The sequence below is a fragment of the Hemiscyllium ocellatum genome, chromosome 19, assembly GCF_020745735.1.
Source record: "Hemiscyllium ocellatum isolate sHemOce1 chromosome 19, sHemOce1.pat.X.cur, whole genome shotgun sequence".
NCBI lineage: Eukaryota > Metazoa > Chordata > Chondrichthyes > Orectolobiformes > Hemiscylliidae > Hemiscyllium > Hemiscyllium ocellatum.
Window position 1 is genome coordinate 53,300,412 of NC_083419.1, and position 17,996 is coordinate 53,318,407.

At 40.9% G+C, this 17,996-nt stretch overlaps 1 protein-coding gene across 4 annotated transcripts in view; it reads right to left on the bottom strand.

Annotated features, from left to right (window-relative positions):
* Positions 1-17,996, bottom strand: part of cadps2 (Ca++-dependent secretion activator 2) — a 727,075-nt gene that overhangs the window by 332,501 nt on the left and 376,578 nt on the right. For all 4 annotated transcript variants that reach the window (XM_060839929.1, XM_060839928.1, XM_060839926.1 and 1 more), the window contains exon 7: positions 8,613-8,724. In XM_060839929.1, the coding sequence (XP_060695912.1) occupies positions 8,613-8,724 (112 nt within the window). The remainder of the gene's footprint in view (positions 1-8,612; positions 8,725-17,996) is intronic.

Consider the following 17,996-nt stretch of genomic DNA (forward strand, 5'->3'; position numbering starts at 1 on the left):
AACAACCTCTTAAGTGCAAGGGCACTTCCAACTACTAGCCAATACTGTTAGAGATCCTGTCCCAAGAAAATCTGGCTCATCACCTCTGAAAGGGTTTCAGAATTTCTTCTGTGCGCTATAAATTGATAACACTTTGCAGTCACTAATACTACTGTCTATGAAGTATGTTACCAAAATGTGACCGAATCACAATCACAGCCAGAGCCAATACGTCCCAGAGAGGAGAGAAGAAAAAGGGGGAAACTCAGTGGGCAGGAAGAAACAATGACATTTTAAAATGATCACAGACAGGTCATGGATAACTTCCATATGTTTTTTCTCAGTTAAACAACTACTTTATGTACCCAGACTGCAGCATTCACATTCAGTAGATCCCTTCAGGCCTACCTGGTCCGGTCACCTGAGTTATCAGTGGCACCCTCTAGGATTCAACAGTCCAACACACTGTTGACAGGGCAATAATGAAGACTATTCCACGTGTGCAAGTGCCATCGCTGAAAGGTCTCAAGGCACAAGGTAAGGTCACAAAAGCCGGCTAACTGGGAAAGTTGTGTGCTCTTAAGGTTGGGAAGTAAGTGAACCCTGCTACCTTCGCAAAGTCCTGAACTTCTCAGCATTATTAATTGCTGGACCCCAGTGAGAGTTAGAGTGTACCTGTGGTGAGTGCAATACGTAAGAGAGGTTGCAGAGTGTGTCAGGGAGAATGAGGGCAAAAGGGAAAGTGAGGTGCAAGAGAGAGAGAGTCAATAGCTTGGTGCACACAGCTTGGTGCAACTACATATATTGGTCCTCTCATGTGAAGCTGCATCATTAATAATGTACATTTTTATTGTTTATTACATCTAGCCCCATCAGCTAGTTCTTCTTTTTCCCTCATGTACTTACCTAGCATTAATGCCATTTGCCTCAACTACTCTGTGTGATAGCATGTTAAACTTTCAATCACCGAGTCACGCAATTCCATTTACCATACCCAAAATTCCAGAGGCTAGCGTTTTGAATGGATTCACATGCAAATATCTTCTGCTATTTGATAGCCCAATTTTAGACTCTGTGAATTGTGAACATCTACTGTTTTAGAATTACAACTTCCTACAACCTATTGTTAGTAAATAACTCGACTGAGAGGTGTACATTTAGTTGAGTTAATATATCTACTGATAGGTTTAAATTTAGTTTATATGTTCAGTGTGCTGCAGTAAAGTGGCCATAATCCTTGAGGACCATTGGACTACCTTCTCATTAGATCAGAGGGTCACCACTCTTCAGACAAGGGGAGATGTTGAAAAGGACAGTCCTTCCTGGTAACCTCAGCCAGTTTGAGAATTGAACTCGTGCTGTTGGTATAACTGCATTCCAAACCAACCATCCAGCCAATGGGATCTGGTTGGACACCACTTATCAAGACTAATTACCAAGCAATACTTCATAAGAGAGTGAATGTGACTCCAGCAAATGCTTAGACAAAACTAAGTGCTAAGATTATTAGTTACAACGTCAGGCCTCTTGATAAGAATATTCAAATCATATTTGTTATGAAGATGTGGGTGTACTGTATCTTTAAGAGAGTTAAAAGCTCGCAGTGACAGCACATGTGAAGCAGAATCCCCAAGAAGAAGAAAAGACGACAGGAATACAGAGAAATGTGATAGCTGCCTGGTTTTGAGATAAGAGGTTGTGTTTTGTCAATCTTAATCTGGAGTTTTATCGGACTAGGATTGTAGAAGGGAAGGTGAAAGATAGTTTAGAGGAAGGAGTTGTAGATAGTTGTTAGTTCATTATTCTCTTATACTTTAAGAAATAAAGTTGTTAATTTATACTTTAAATAGGCCTCTCGAATTTTCAGATTACTGCATGGGATAAATATTTTCTCTGTTGCTGTTTTATATTAAGCAAGATATTCACAGCTATTATTTTCACTGAATTGCTTTGTTTTCCTAAGTTTGTTATCATGGAAAATACACTTGTTTTCTGTTGTCTAAATACTATTGATACATTCACTCTCTTATCAGGTATTGCTTGGTAAGTAATCTAGATAAGTGCTCTCCAACCAGATCCTATTAGCCGATGGCTGGTTTGTAATGCATGACGCTGACAGCATGGGTTCAATTCCCAAGTGAGCAAACTGTCTTTGACAAAGAGTAGCCAATGATATGGAAATGGAGTTTGATGGATGGACAATATAACCTGTGAGATATGTAAGAAACATGACTCACTTTGTGCAAGTCTGAGCAAAGGCTTCAATAAGACAGGAATGGAACCAGAAATTAAGTTTAAAGGAACACTGCTTCCAGGGATTTGCTGCTGTAGCTGGAGTGGTCTAGTTAATCACTGAAGACAACAGGCAAGGAGGCGCCCTTGATAGAGTGATTGATCATTGTGTTTGCCCCTTGTGAAGTTAAACAGAAGTTCAGTGATTTACACACCAAGATTTATTTTCCATTTTAGGTTATATTTCTTTCTTTCTTTTTAATTTGTTTGTAATTTTAAAATTATCATTATATTCAATAAATTATTATTTTAACACATTATGTGGTATTGTCATATGTTCCTTTTACATGTAGAGTAAGAATCAAAACACAAAGAATACTCCACAAAGGCACACTCATGTACACTGTTCACATCAGGATTCTGCTGCCAAATGATTGCATGCCTCGTTATAAGGACCCAAGCATAGCAATGCAAATAACACAGCGGCTGCAATTTGTGATGAGCTGTCAGGCCTTCGGGTGAACAGATAAATACATTTATTTCTACAATATAGGGAAATGCTTTGAACAGACAGGTGCTAAAATGCTAGCAGATACCACGAGTCAGAATGTATGATGAGAAACCATACAAGGTAGCTGGGAAGACATGGTCAAGAAGGATCTTAGCTGTGTGGATGTGTCACTAATAAAGGCCGGCCACTCGCAAGGATAACCAAGAGACCTTCAGAGCCCAGACCAACACGATCAGAGGGATTCTTAATGTGATTGAGTCCTTCACAGTTGAATCATCATGTTCTTACCAGCTCTACTATAAATAATACAAGACTCTCCCAATCCTGGAGGAAAGCTGCAAGTTGCAATAGATGAGACAAGGTGAGGGGAAAAAGGAATTTGAAAGGAAAGGCTGGAGTTGCACTGATCTGTGAGGATTTACAGAAGGGCTGGAATGAGTTACAGTCTAGCAGTTGGGAGATGTGAAATAAGACAGCACAGGCGAAGAATCGGGCAAGTTAGATAGGGAACAAAAAAAAGTAAATCTGGAACAGAAACCAACAGAGAAAATCCCCAGCTAGCTCAAGTCAGGCTGGGTCTTTAAAAATCTACCGAGGCTTTGGGTAGAGGCAAAAAGGAGAGAACGGTGGCTTGATTCACTCAGGTTGCATTTACCCGAGAGGTTGAAAGCAAAGGCAGATGAAACATGGTCAAGGAAGCTCCATTCCAGAATTAAGTTCCAAACAGATGATGCCAAACAAAGACTCAGATTCCTGACATGGTAAGTAGCTCCATGACAAGGAATAAGCAGTTTATGTTGAGCTGCTTAATATTTTATGGGTATGTTGAACTTTAAATACAACTTGAAAATTAATAAGAAAAAGTAAATGTGACACCCTACAAGTAAGGCACTGACAAATTAAATATGCAATGGAAACTCTACAACTGTTTGGAGTTTTATTTACATAGTTCTAAAATTCTTGCTCCAATTCATTTCAGGCATTCAGTAGGAAATTCATGGAATCCCCACAATGTGGAAACAGGCCATTCAGTCCAACAACTCGCTAAACAGCATCCTACCCACACTCAGAATCCCAGTCCACCCGATAGGAGGGAGACCAGAACTGCACACAATATTTCAAAAGTGGCCGAATCGATGTCCTGTACAGCTGCAATATGAATTTCCAACTCCTATACTCAATGCTCTGACTAATAAAGGAAAGCATACTAAACACCTTCTTCACTATCCTATCTACCTGCGACACCACTTTTAAGGAGCTATGAACCTGCATTCCAAGGTCTCTTTGTTCAGCAACACTCCCTGGGACCTTACCATTAAGTGTATGAGTCCTGCTAAGATTTATTTTCCTAAAATGCAGCACCTCGCATTTACCTAAATTAAACTCTATCTGCCTGTCCTCAGCCCATTGGCCCAACTGATCAAGATCCCATTGTAATCCGAGGTAATCTTCTTCACTGTCTACCACACCTCCAATTTTGGTGTCATCTGCAAACTTATTAACTATACCTCGTATGTTCACATCCAAATCATTTATATAAATGACAAAAAGCAGCAGACCCAGCACCGATCCTTGTGGCACACCGTTGGTCACAGGCCTCCAGTCTAAAAAGCAACACTCCACCACCACCCTACCTTCTACCTTCAAGCCAGTTCTGTATCCAAATGACTAGTTCTCTCTGTGTTCCATGAGAGCTAACCGTGCTAGGAGAAAGTGAGGTCTGCAGATGCTGGCGATCAGAGCTGAAGATGTGTTGCTGGAAAAGCGCAGCAGGTTAGGCAGCATCCAAGGAACAGGAAATTTGAGGTTTCGGTCATAAGCCCTACATCAGGAATGAGGAAAGTGTGTCCAGCAGGCTAAAATAAAAGGTAGGGAGGAGGGACTTGGGGGAGGGGCGATGGAGATGTGATAGGTGGAAGGAGGTCAAGGTGAGGGTGATAGGCCGGAGTGGGGTGGGGGCGGAGAGGTCAGGAAGAAGATTGCAGGTTAGGAAGGCGGTGCTGAGTTCGAGGGATTCGACTGAGACAAGGTGGGGGTAGGGGAAAGCAGGAAACTGGAGAAATCTGAGTTCATCCCTTGTGGTTGGAGGGGTCCCGGGTGGAAGATGAGGCACTCTTCCTCCAAGCGTCATGTTGTTATGGTCTGGCGATGGAGGAGTCCAAGGACCTGCATGTCCTTGGTGGAGTGGGAGGGGAGTTAAAGTGTTGAGCCACGGGGAGGTTGGGTTGGTTGGTCCGGGTGTCCCAGAGGTGTTCTCTGAAATGTTCCGCAAGTAGGCGGCCTGTCTCCCCAATATAGAGGACGCCACATTGGGTGCAACGGATGCAATAGTTGACGTGTGTGGAGGTGCAGGTGAATTTGTGGTGGATATGGAAGGATCCCTTGGGGCCCAGGGACACCCGGACCAACCAACCCAACCACCCTGTGGCTCAATACTTTAACTCCCCCTCCCACTCCACCAAGGACATGCAGGTCCTTGGACTCATCCATCGCCAGATCGTAACAACACGACGGTTGGAGGAAGAGTGCCTCATCTTCCGCCCGGGAACCCTCCAACCACAAGGGATGAACTCAGATTTCTCCAGTTTCCTAATTTCCCCTCCCCCCACCTTGTCTCAGTCAAATCCCTCGAACTCAGCACCGCCTTCCTAACCTGCAATCTTCTTCCTGACCTCTCCGCCCCCACTCCCACTCTGGCCTATCACCCTCATCTTGACCTTCTTCCACCTATCGCATCTCTAATGCCCCTCCCCCAAGTCCCTCCTCCCTACCTTTTATCTTAGCCTGCTGGACACACTTTCCTCATTCCTGATGAAGGGCTTATGCCCGAAATGTCGAATTTCCTGTTCCTTGGATGCTGCCTGACCTGCTGCGCTTTTCCATCTAATCGTGCTAATCAGTCTACCATGAGGAAGCTTGTCAAATGCCTTACTGAAGTCCCTGGTGCAATGGGGCAGCAATGCTAACCAATAATTTTTGACAGCAAATTGGCTGAAAGGAATTATTAAGATTTCTTTGACCTCAAAGTCACTTAGAATGTCCAGTTAATATCAAAGCCAATTTGCTTGGTTATTGATGGGTGAGTGACATGGAAGTGAAACAGGTGCCAAAATTATTTTCAAAAACTTGAAACTACACTTAAATAAATAGCCTGTTCTGAAGCGAATATGAAGATGAATATCTTTGTATAGGTCCGTTTGTTATAAAGTAGAAGCAGACAGACAGCAAGACTGACTCCTGGGATGACAGCACTACTGTACAAAGAGCGACTGTATCTATTAGGAGGGTACTTACTAGAGCTTAGACGAATGAAGGAGGGATCTCATAGAAACCTATAAAACTCTCGCAGGACTAGACTGGGTAAACACAGGAAAGCACTCCCTATGACTAGGAAAAAGTGAGGACTGCAGATGCTGGAAACCAGAGTTTAGATAAGAGTGGTGCTGGAAAAGCACAGCAGGTCAGGCAGCATCCGAGGAGCAGGAAAATCGACGTTTCGGGCAAAAGCCCTTCATCAGGAATAGAGGCAGGTAGCCTCCAGGGTGGAGAGATAATGACTGCAGAGTCCAGAACCAGGGGGTCCCAGCCTAAGGATATGGGGTAAACCCTTTAGGACTGAGGTAAGTTGAAATTTCTTCACCCAGAGAGTGGTGAACATGTGCAATTCTCAATCACAAAGAAAGGTTGAGATCAAAATATTGAGTTTTTTCAAGAAGGAATTAATTATAGTTTTTAGGGCTAAAGGGGTCAAAAGGTATGGAGAGAAAATGGGAAGAAGGTACTGAGTTGGATGATTTGTCATAATCATATTAAATGGCAGAGCAGGCTCGAAGGGCTGAATGGCCTATTCCTGCATCCATGTTCTATGTTGTATCATCAAAAGCTTTACTGGAAGACTCAATTAATGATATTAATTAATAATGGCTGAGCCCACTATTAATATTCCAAACAGAAAAACTTGCCTCAGTCAAATAAGTTTTTGTCAGGCTCATTCAGAGGAAGAGAACAAAAATATATAACAAATCTGAGCAGGATTTGGCCATTCAGTTCCTACTGTGCCAGAGAGATCACGACTGATTTGATTATGGCTTTAATTCCGCTATCCATCCTGCCTTCTTTAACTTTCAAAACTTCATAACTCCCTTGTTACTCAAAATTGAATATATTCAACATCTCAACCTCTGCTGTTCACCGGGATGAGAGTTCAAATACTAATAATCTTCAGAAACTGCATCCCTCCCCCACGCCCCCCCCCCCCGCCAAGTTCTAGATAATACACAGAGTAAAATATTTTCTCAGATTTAACCTGTCATAGCCATCAGAATTTAAATGATTCAATCCATAAGATCATCTCCTATTTTTCTGAACGCCAATAAGCAAAGACTAAAAATATTCAACATATCCTTGTAAGACAAATGCATCATCCCAGACTTCAGCGAAATGGAACTTCTTTGAACTGCTTCCAATGGAGCTACACCTCTCCTTAAGTGAAAATGACCAAAACAGTATTCAAAGTGTAATTCAACTAATGCACTGTGGCAAGGCTTCCCTGCCTGCATTCTCCAACCACCTTGCAATAAATGCCAATACTCCATTAACCTTCCTAATTAATTACTGTACCTGCACACTAATGTTTTGTCATTTATCTCCAAGGACACAAAGGTCTTTCTGCACCACAACATTCCATAATCTCCATTGATTCTAATCTTCTTGCGAAAGTGGACAATCTTCCTACATCATATTCCATCTGCCAAACCTTTGCCGAATCACCTAATCAGACTCGTTTTGGGAAGTCATGGAGACTCTGTGCCTTTTTAAAAAATAGTTTCAGGGCCCAAATCCAGAAGTTTCACTCCCATTTCTGGAAAATCTCCAGGAGGAAAGTGAGAGTGGAATGCGATGCACGTATGCGGGAAACAAGACTCAAGCAGGGTTATTTGAACTCAGTGCTAAGTCTGAACAGACCATGAGGGGTAAGGCTGAGAGAATCTAACATTCAATGCAACAACTGGGACAAAGTGGTTTGCCTCAGCTTTGGTTGACCATTGTGACTGTCCAGTGGGCAGGCCTCAGTCTAGCATGCACTCTTGCCCAGAATGAAGACCCCATTATTTGAAAGCGTTTCTCTCGAGCTAGGTTAAAAAGTTAAAATGAAATATTTAGAATGTTTCCTGACTGTGCAACTGCCTCAGGTGTGAAATTCCTGGCCTAAATATCCTTCTTAAAACTTGCTTTCTCACCTTTATATTGGTACCAAACTCTGCCCTTCATTTAAGTCATTTATCTAGGTCTAATTTCTGTGGTACTCCAAAGTTAGTTTGCCAAGTTGAAAATGACCCATTTAACCTGATTTTGCGTCCTATTAGCTAATCATCTATTACACTGATATATCACCATCAATCACATGAACTCTTCTTTTGTGCCATAATCATTTCCGTGGCACCTCATCAACTATCTTTGGAAATTGTGACTCCATATTGTCTCTAGTTGTATTTTGTTTTTGTAAATATCCAACTCCTACTCTTTAACACTGGGTTTGAGCATTTTCTCCAATGTCAGACATGAGATGAATGAGCCTATAGTTGCTGGGTTTCTGTCTCCTGCCTTTCTTAAACAGTATGCTAGAAAAGATAGACAAGTACAGTAGTGCAAATGATCCACATCCATCAATGGTAGAGCACAGATACTAATGATTCTCAGATACTTCCACTAAAGAAGTGTTCTGATTGACAGAAGCATGAAGTAATGAAGAGGTTTTGTAGTCTTGAGTTAGAAAACAGAACATTGAGCTTAGCTCATGTGGCCATCATGAAGTCACAATTTGCATGAAAAAAAAAATAAGGGTTTTCATTACAGAAATGCAACTCCTGAATGTGAAGGTGAGTCTTACCTTCCCCAATTCTTTATCTTCCAGGGCAAGAACTCCTGTGCTCTCTGTGAAGAATTTAATCTTCACAATTGGTCGAGGATGTGTGGTGGTAAAATCTCCCTGAGTGCCCCACCTGCAAAAGATAGAAAGCAAGGAGTGATTTTCTACTTTGTTTTTAAATGTACGGTTAATAGCTCCAAATTTAGTGCGGCCATATCTTTGTTTACATTGTTTTTTTAATCACACAGACATCAAGGATATTTTATTACTATTGTATATATCCAGGTAGGTTGGCAACTTATGTAGTTATGGCAGGGGTATTGTCATGAAATGGTAGAGCCTCACTTATGCCAGACGCTTAGAATCTCACACCAAGCACACTGATCCAACCATACAGAAGAGGTTGCCAAGTTCTGAACACTGTGGCAAATGTGATGTACTAAACACATAGATAAAGTCTCAATTGGGTTTAAAAATAAAAGGAATCATTAGCCAGTAAGGAGAAAAATTTTTGGTGGTGATATATTGTACTGTGGGAAACCAGCGTGCAAGGAAAAATATCAATAAGGCTTCCTCATATCATGCTTTAGCTTTCGTGTCTTTGTTATTGTTAATGTGGTGTTCTTCCTTTTCAATGCAAGGATGGGTGCCTCAAAAGATAAGAGGTTTTGAAATTACTCCTGATACAGACACAGTTCATCTCCTAAATGTAGGTTTACATGTGGGTTTTTGCATTAAATCTAACAAGATGTTCAACAATAAATCTTGCAGACAAAGATATTAGTTAATGACTGTTTTTGCACAGTGTGTGTTCTCGGATAAACCTGGTTTTTGAAATCCACAGGTCACAACATTAAATTTTGTGCTCAGATCTCTTCATGGTCTCATTACTCCCTGTTTCAATTACTTTCCTTAGAGTCATACAGCATGGAAACAGATCCTTCGGTCCAACCAGTTCATGCCAACCATAATCCCAAACTAAACTAGTCCCACCTGCCTGCACTTTGTGCATATCCCTCCAAACATTTATTTGTGTATTCATCGAAATGTCTTTTAAACTTTGTCACTGTACCCGCATTCATCATTTTCTCTGGATGTTCATTCCACTCATGAGCCACTCCCTGTGTAAAAAATTGCCACTCAGGGTTTTTTCACAAATCTTTCTCCTCTCACTTTAAAAATATGTCCCCTAGTCTTGAAATCCCCCACTCAAGGAAAAATGACACCTGACATTCACCTTATCTATAACCTGCATGATTTTATAAACCACTATAAGGTCATCTCTCAATCTCCTACGCTCCAGTGAAAAACATCCCAGTCTATCCAGCCTCTCCTTGTAGCTCAAACTCTCCATTCGTGGCAATATCCTGATAATTCTCTTCTGAATCCTCTCCAGCTACATCCTCTCTGATCCTTCCTATAACTGGGTGACCAGAGTTGGACACAGTACTTCAGGAGAGGCCTCACTAATGCCCCATACAACGTCAACATAACATTCCAATTCCTATACTCAAGGGACTGAGCAATGACAGCAAGAATGCTAAACATCTTCTTAACTACACTAACTATATGTGATGAAAACTGATCTCTCTGATCTAAAACACTACCCAAGGGCCTCTTATTAACCCTATTACTCTCTGAAATTTCTACACACCTCCAATACTGGCCTCTTGCATGTCCTCAATTTCCATTGTTTCATAATGTGCAATTATTTTGGATTTATGCTCTGGAGTTCCTTCATGCCAGGTCTTTGTTCTTACTTCGCATTCCCTCTTTCAAAAAGTTCACTAAAACCTACCTTACTCCAATCAAGCTTTTGTTTACTTGTTCCAATATCTCCTCATATGGCTTGAAATCAAATTCTTTCATAATTCTCATGCAAAACACCTTGGAATATCGCTCTCCATTACAGGTGTTCTTGTAGCTGTATAAATGCTTGACATTAAGGGATTATCTCTCTCTCTTTACTTCAGGCTAACTACATACAGCATTTCATTTATTACACTTGTAATCCAGCCTCCAAAGGTTCTGTGCAAAATTTAATGAAACTCTTCATTTCAAATGGCCACAACAGATTTAAGAAAATTATTTAATTTCAGCCAAACAATGCATCTTTTTACAATTATATGGTTTGAAAGCACCAAGGACTTAGTAAGAGGACATAGAGCAGGCAGTTATTATTGGCTGACATCTCGGTCCCTGATTCTAGATTTTCATCTCAAATGTGCAGTCTCATTAAGTTAATTGAAAAAAGATACAGCATCCTCAATTAAGACAATTAAACACAACACACTCAAGTACATTTCAGCGTCATTGCAAAATCTTTTGCCAAATGGACCTCTCAAGTTTTAAATTTAATATTCAACTCATTCTTTGTACAGCTTCTCTGCAACCATAACATTGTATTCCTCGTTCTGTTCTATGACCCTCAAGTACCTTGTGTGGTATGATTTGCCTGTAGTGCACACAAAACAAAACTTTTCCAATGACCTAGGTACATGTGACAATAACAAATCAAATCAAATCAAACTGAGGTATCATTTTCCAGGAGCTCTATGCAAACAGCAATTGTTAGATTTTACAAATTAAATATTGCTAAATTCTTTACATCAACTTGTAAAAACATTTAGGATCTACTAAACATCCAGAAATAAAGTATTGACAGTCCTTTATACCAGCAGTATTTTGCTTTTGAAATTGATGAGGCACATTGGCCATTATTGATGTTCTTGTGCATTTCTGAACTTCTCATTTGAAGCTCAGTTGATGCCCAGAAATATTACTGACCGGCTAGATAAATAAATGCTTTTTTCTGTATGAATAGTAGACTGAGAGAGATGCTGAGTGATGACTTTCTCACCTCGAGTTTAAAAGCAAATCAAACAGACTGGCAATTTTTTTTGAACAGTCCTGTCACAATTCTGTTCTACTTCAGCTGGTCTTGCTACTCAGCAGTCAATCATTGTTGAGGTGTGAAAGTGCCTGGTCCAAGAAATTTGGAGTGTACGTCTGAGCTCGCTCGAGTTACTTCATCCAATTCTGACATAGCAAACAATGACCACCCTTCAAAAAGTATACTGATGGCTGTTGAGTACCTCAAACACTTTGGGCTTATGAAGATTCTTTCTTTCAATCTTCAAATTCTGACATATTCATGTTGAAACTTTGGTGGGCTTGAATTGACAGGGTCCAAAGAATACACGTAGATCCTGGAAAGACTGCAGTAAGGGCCAGAATACACTTTGATAATGGCAGACGAGAGTTTTGAAAGGTTTGGAAAGCCTAAACTATTAGTGAGTTTTGAGAAGATTTGTAGCTCAGGTTGAGGTTCAGGATATAGGTTTGCTCACTGAGCTGGAAGGTTCATTTTCAGACATTTCGTCACCATACTAGGTAACATCTTCAGTGAGCCTCTGGATGAAACACTGGTGGCATAGCCCACTTTGTATTTATGTGTTTAGGTTTCCTTGGGTAGACCTAGACTATTTCAGTTGAAGGATGAAAATGAAGATTCACTACTTTGATTCCTGGGATGAAAGGGTTGTTTTCCATGGAGGGATTGAATAGAATGGATTTTTTTCAATGATGTTCACAAGAATCAGATGATGGTATTGAAAAGTATTAAACACTTAGAGGGCTTGACGGGGCAGATGCTGAACAGTTGTTTCCCTTACCTGGACACTCTAGAACTAGCATTCAAAGTCTCATAGAACATTGAACATTACAGTGCAGTATAGGCCCTTTGGCCCTCGATGTTGCACTGACCTGTGAAATCAATCTGAAGCCCAGCTAACCTACACTATTCCATTATCATCCATATGTTTATCCAATGACCATTTAAATGCTCTTTATGTTGGCGAGTCTACTACATTCCACCCACTTACTACCTCTGATATCTGTCCTATATCTATCAACTCTCAATTTAAACTATGTCCCACTGTGCTGGCCATCACTATCTGAGGAAAAAGGGTCTCACTGTCCACCCTATCTAATGCCCTGATCATCTTGTATGTCTCTATTAAGTCATCTCTTAAGCTTCTTCTCTCACTAAAACAGCTCAAATCCCTCAGCCTTTCCTCAGGAGACATTCCTGCCAGACCAGGCAACATCCTGGTAAATCTCCTCTGCACCCTTTCCAAAGCTTCCATATCTTTCCTATAATGTGGCAACCACAGCTGCACGCAGTATTCCAAGTGTGACCGCACCAGAGTTTTGTACAGCTGCAACATGACCTCGTGGCTCCGAAACTCAATCCCTCTAACAATAAAAGCTAATGCACTGTACACCCTATTAACCTGGATGGCAACTTTCAGGGATCCATGTACATGGACACCGAGATCTTTCTGCTCATCCACACTAACAAGAATCTTACCATTAGCCCAGTACTCTGCATTCCTATTTCTCTTTCCCAAGAGAATCACCTCACACTTTTCTACATTAAAATCCATTTGCCATCTCTCAGCCCAGCTCTGCAGCTTTTCTATGTCCCTCTGTAACCTGCAACATTCTTCAACACTGTCCACAATTCCACCAACTTTACTGTCATTTGCAAATTAACTAACCCATCCAACTACGCCCTTATCGAGGTCATTTATAAAAATGACAAACAGCAATTGGCCCCAAAACAGATCCTTGCAATACACCACTAGTAACTGAACTCCAGGACAAACATTTCCCATCAACTACCACCCTCTGTCTTCTTTCAGCTAGCCAATTTCTGATCCAAATGGCTAAATCACCCTTAAACCCATGGCTCTGTATTTTCTGCAATAGCTTACCATTGGGAACCTTATCAAACGCCTTACTGAAATTCATATACACCACCATCAACTGCTTTACCCTCATCTACCTGTTTGGTCACCTTCTCAAAGAACCCAATAAGGCTTGTGAGGCATGACTTACCCTTCACAAAACCGTGTTGACGATCCCTAAACAAATTATTCCTTTCTAGATGATTATAAATCCTATCTCTAATAATCCTTTCCAACACTTTACCCATAACTGAAGTAAGGCTCACTGGTCTATAATTTCCAGGGTTGTCTCTCCTTCCCTTCTTGAACAGGGGAACACCATTTGCTATCCTCCAGTCTTTTGGTACTATTCCTGTAGACAATGACGACATAAAGATCAAAGCCAAAGACTCTGCAACCTCCTCCCTAGCTTCCTAGAGAATCCTAGGATAAATCCCATCTGACCCAGTGGACTTATCTATTTTCACACTTTCCAGAATTGCTAACACCTCCTCCTTATGAACCTCAATCCCGTTTATTCCAGTAGTCTGTATCTCTGTATTCTCCTCGACAACATTGCCTTTATCTAGTGTGAATTCTGACAAACAATATTCATTTAGCACCTCTCTTACCCCTTTGGACTCCACGCACAACTTCTCACTACTGTCTTTGACTGGCCCTAATGTTACTCTAGCTATTCTTTTATTCCTGACATACCTGGAGAAAGGTCTAGAATTTTCCATGATGCTACCTGCCAAAGACTTCTCATGTCCCCTCCTGGATCTTCTTAACTCTGTCATTAAGTCCTTCCTGGCTAACCTGTAACTCTCAAGCGCCCTAACTAAGCCTTCATGCTTCAGCTTTTCATAAGTCTTTTTCTTCCTCTTGACAAGAGATTCAACTTCTTTAGTAGACCACGGCTCCCTTGCTTGACCACTTCCTCCCTGCCTGACAGGTGCAAACTTGTTGTGGTTCTGTTCGCCGAGCTGGAAGTTTTTGTTGCAAACGTTTCGTCCCCTGGCTAGGTGACATCATCAGTGCTCTGGAGCCTCCTGCGAAGTGCTTCTTTGATGTTTCTTCCGGTATTTATAGTGGTCTGTCCTTGCCGCTTCCGGGTGTCAGTTTCAGCTGTCCGCTGTAGTGGTTGGTATATTGGGTCCAGGTAGATGTGTTTGTTGATGGAGTTTGTGGATGAATGCCATGCCTCTAGGAATTCCCTGGCTGTTCTCTGTCTGGCTTGCCCTATGATAGTAGTGTTTTCCCAGTCGAATTCATGTTGCTTGTTGTCTGCGTGTGTGGCTACTAGGGATAGCTGGTCATGTCGTTTCGTGGCTAGTTGATGTTCATGTATGCGGATTGTTAGCTGTCTTCCTGTTTGTCCTATATAGTGTTTTGTGCAGTCCTTGCATGGTATTTTGTAAACTACATTAGTTTTGCTCATGTTGGGTATCGAGTCCTTTGTTCTAGTGAGTTGTTGTCTGAGCGTGGCTGTTGGTTTGTGTGCCGTTATGAGTCCTAAGGGTCGCAGTAGTCTGGCTGTCAGTTCTGAAACGCTCCTGATGTATGGCTCCTGTAACACTCCTGATTAAGGAGACCCTGTAGCTGTTCGTTGGACAAACTCCACATTTCAGTTGTGCCCATCCCCTGCAGTTTCCTTCCTCATACTATGCATCCTACATCTTGCCTAATCACATTATATTTGTATTCTACCCCGCTATAACTTTTGCCCTGCAGTATATACCTGTTCCATTTCATCGCTAAAGTATACATAACCGAATTGTAGTCACTATCACCAAAGAGCTCACCTACCTTCAAATCTAACACTTAGTCTGGTTCATTACCCAATATTAAACCCAATGTGGCTTTGCCTTTTGTTGGCCTGTCTACATGCTGTGTCAGGAAACCCTCCTGCTCACATTGGACAAAAACTGACCCATCTCAAGTACTCGAACTATACCATTTCCAGTCAATATTTGGAAAGTTAAAGACCCCCATAACATCTACTCTGTTACTCGCGCTCCAATCCAGAATCATCTTTGCAAACCTTTCCTCTAAATCTCGGGAACAATTCGGAGGCCAATGCATAACTCCCAATAGGGTGACCTCTCCTTTCCTCTTTCTAACCTCAGGCCATACTACCTCAGTAGACTAGTCCTCATCAAACGTCCTTTCTGCCACCACAATACTGTCCTTGACTAACAATGCCACATCTCCCTCTCTTTTACCACCTTCCCTGATCTTGATGAAACATCTAAAACCTGAAAACTGCAACAATCATTCCTGTGTCTGCTTTATCCATGTCTCCGAAATGGCCACAACATCAAAGTCACAGGTACCAACCCATGCTGCAAGTTCACCCACCTTATTCCGGATACTCCTGGCATTGAAGTAGACACACTTAAAATCACCTTTCTGTCTGCTGGTACACTTCTGCGACCTTGAAATCTTGTTTATGAGCTCACTACTCTCAACTTCCTGTACAGTGTTGCAACAATTCAGATTCCCATCCCCCTGTTGAATTAGTTTAAACCCTCCTGAAGAGCATTAGCAAATTTCTCCCCCAGAATTTTGGTACCCTTCCAGTTCAGGCATAGTCCATCCCGCATGCAGAGGTCCCACCTAACCCAGAATGAGCCCTCTCAGATCAACTCTTTTGGGACTAAGATGAGAAGTGTCACAACCCTCCTGCTTAATGTAAAACCAGCAACACAGAAGATTTATCCCGTGCAGGTATCTGTGAAAATTCCAGTGGCCAAGGGCTCTTTAGAGTAACATTTAACAACTTTATTTCTTAAAATAAAAGAGAGAATAATTAGATAACCACGATTTACAATTTCCTTCTCTAACCTATTTGTTACCTTCCCTTCTATAATACCAGTCTGATAAAACTCCCAATTAAGATTTATAAAACAACATTTCTTATTTCAAAACCAGGCAGCTGTAGGTTCTTATCTTCGGATCTTCCTGTGTCTTCTTTTCTCCTTGTTAGGAATTCCTGCATCACAGGTTACTGATTGAAAAGGTACTTTTCAGAGAGAGCTATTTTCAAGCAGTCTGTTTACATTCTGGACCATGGCAGTTCTCCTCTTAACTGTTCAATTTCCCCAGTCTTATACTCCAGAGAATCGGAATGTATCATTGGCTTTTAAGATTATCAATATACTCAATTCAAACTTGATGGAAGTTGGTTATGTTTCGGGTATAATTTAAACTGACTGGCTGAACTCAAATTTGTTTTTCGCTCTAAGCAACAAACTAATCCAGTGGTTCGACTCAGTGTTATGTTGTTACCATTTTTGAGTACACCAGGTGTTGGGTCCGGTAGTTCTGCTATTTTTAACTCTCTTAAAGGTATACCCACATCTTCATAGCAGGAGGAATTCCTTCACTTTGAGACTGAATTTTCAGAATTATTTACAACAGACAGCTGTTGAGTATATTTTCATGCTCACACAATACAGAATCACAAGTTTATGGAAAACGTACACTACTTTTAAACAAATTGGAGAATGGACACTCTGCTTTAGTAGGAAAATGGAGTAGAGAGGTCAAGAGTTCCTGGAACCATACAAAGTCCTGGACGTTAGCCTGATGTTTTGGAAAAGACATTAAAAAGAGAACAATTTTTGAGGACATTTGATTGAGCAGGCATTAAAACCAAACAAACATCCTCATCATGTGGATTAATGGCTGACATTATCCAAATAATTACAGAAACCTATTTGCAATGGGCTTACTTCATGGAATCAGAGCGGAATTCCGAGGAATGAGTTTGGGAAGAATTCCATTTGATCCCAACAAGTTATAAATGGTTGGAACTCAAACATCACTGCATATCAGCAATGAAAGCATCAATGAGCATTTGCAAAGACAATGCGACAGAGATGGTCTGGTCAGATGACAAAAAACAGCTTTCTGATTAAAGGCATTTAATGTGACATATCTGTTTGGAACAGATGCATAGAAAGAGGAAAGTTCCAGAACAACAAAGATGCAGAACTTTGTCCAAACTCAATCAGAAAACACATTAATTCAGACTGACCACTATCTATCTTTTTAAGGAACCAAACCAAGTTTTCACTGTAAAGGTCAAAAGGACTGAAGGCAAAGGAACTTGCTACATCAAGCAGTAAACCACTGCAGATCCATCTTCATACACTTCAAACATCTGCTTCTTGAGAGAACTGAAAAGGGAATGATAGGCCAGCAACTTTTTGAGATGAAGGCTTGAAATAGAGAAGTAAAAGAATGATTTTTTTCGACTTGTAAGATCTACGTGCTAGCTATCTCTTTTATAATGACCTTTTCTTGCTTGTGTCCTTGTGGCAGTGAGTGGATGCTGTTGCAATTCATTCTGGGTGCTGGAAAATTGTTTATTATCCTTCTTTTCTCATGAAAAAAACTGTCATTTATCTGCCCTTGAACTATAACATTCTGGGGGTAAAATAGTTTTCTTTTGAAATTAATGTGTTTTCAGCCAGTAAAGAAATGAAAAAAAGGATCTATTGTGCTATTACTCTGCTATCTCTAAACTATTCAAGACTCAAACTGATAGATTTGTAAACACTAAGGTGATAAAGGGATATGGGGATAGAATGGGAAAATTATGGGTCAAAGGATCTGTTGTACTATTACTTTGCTATCCTTAAAATATTTAAGACTCAGATTGATAGAT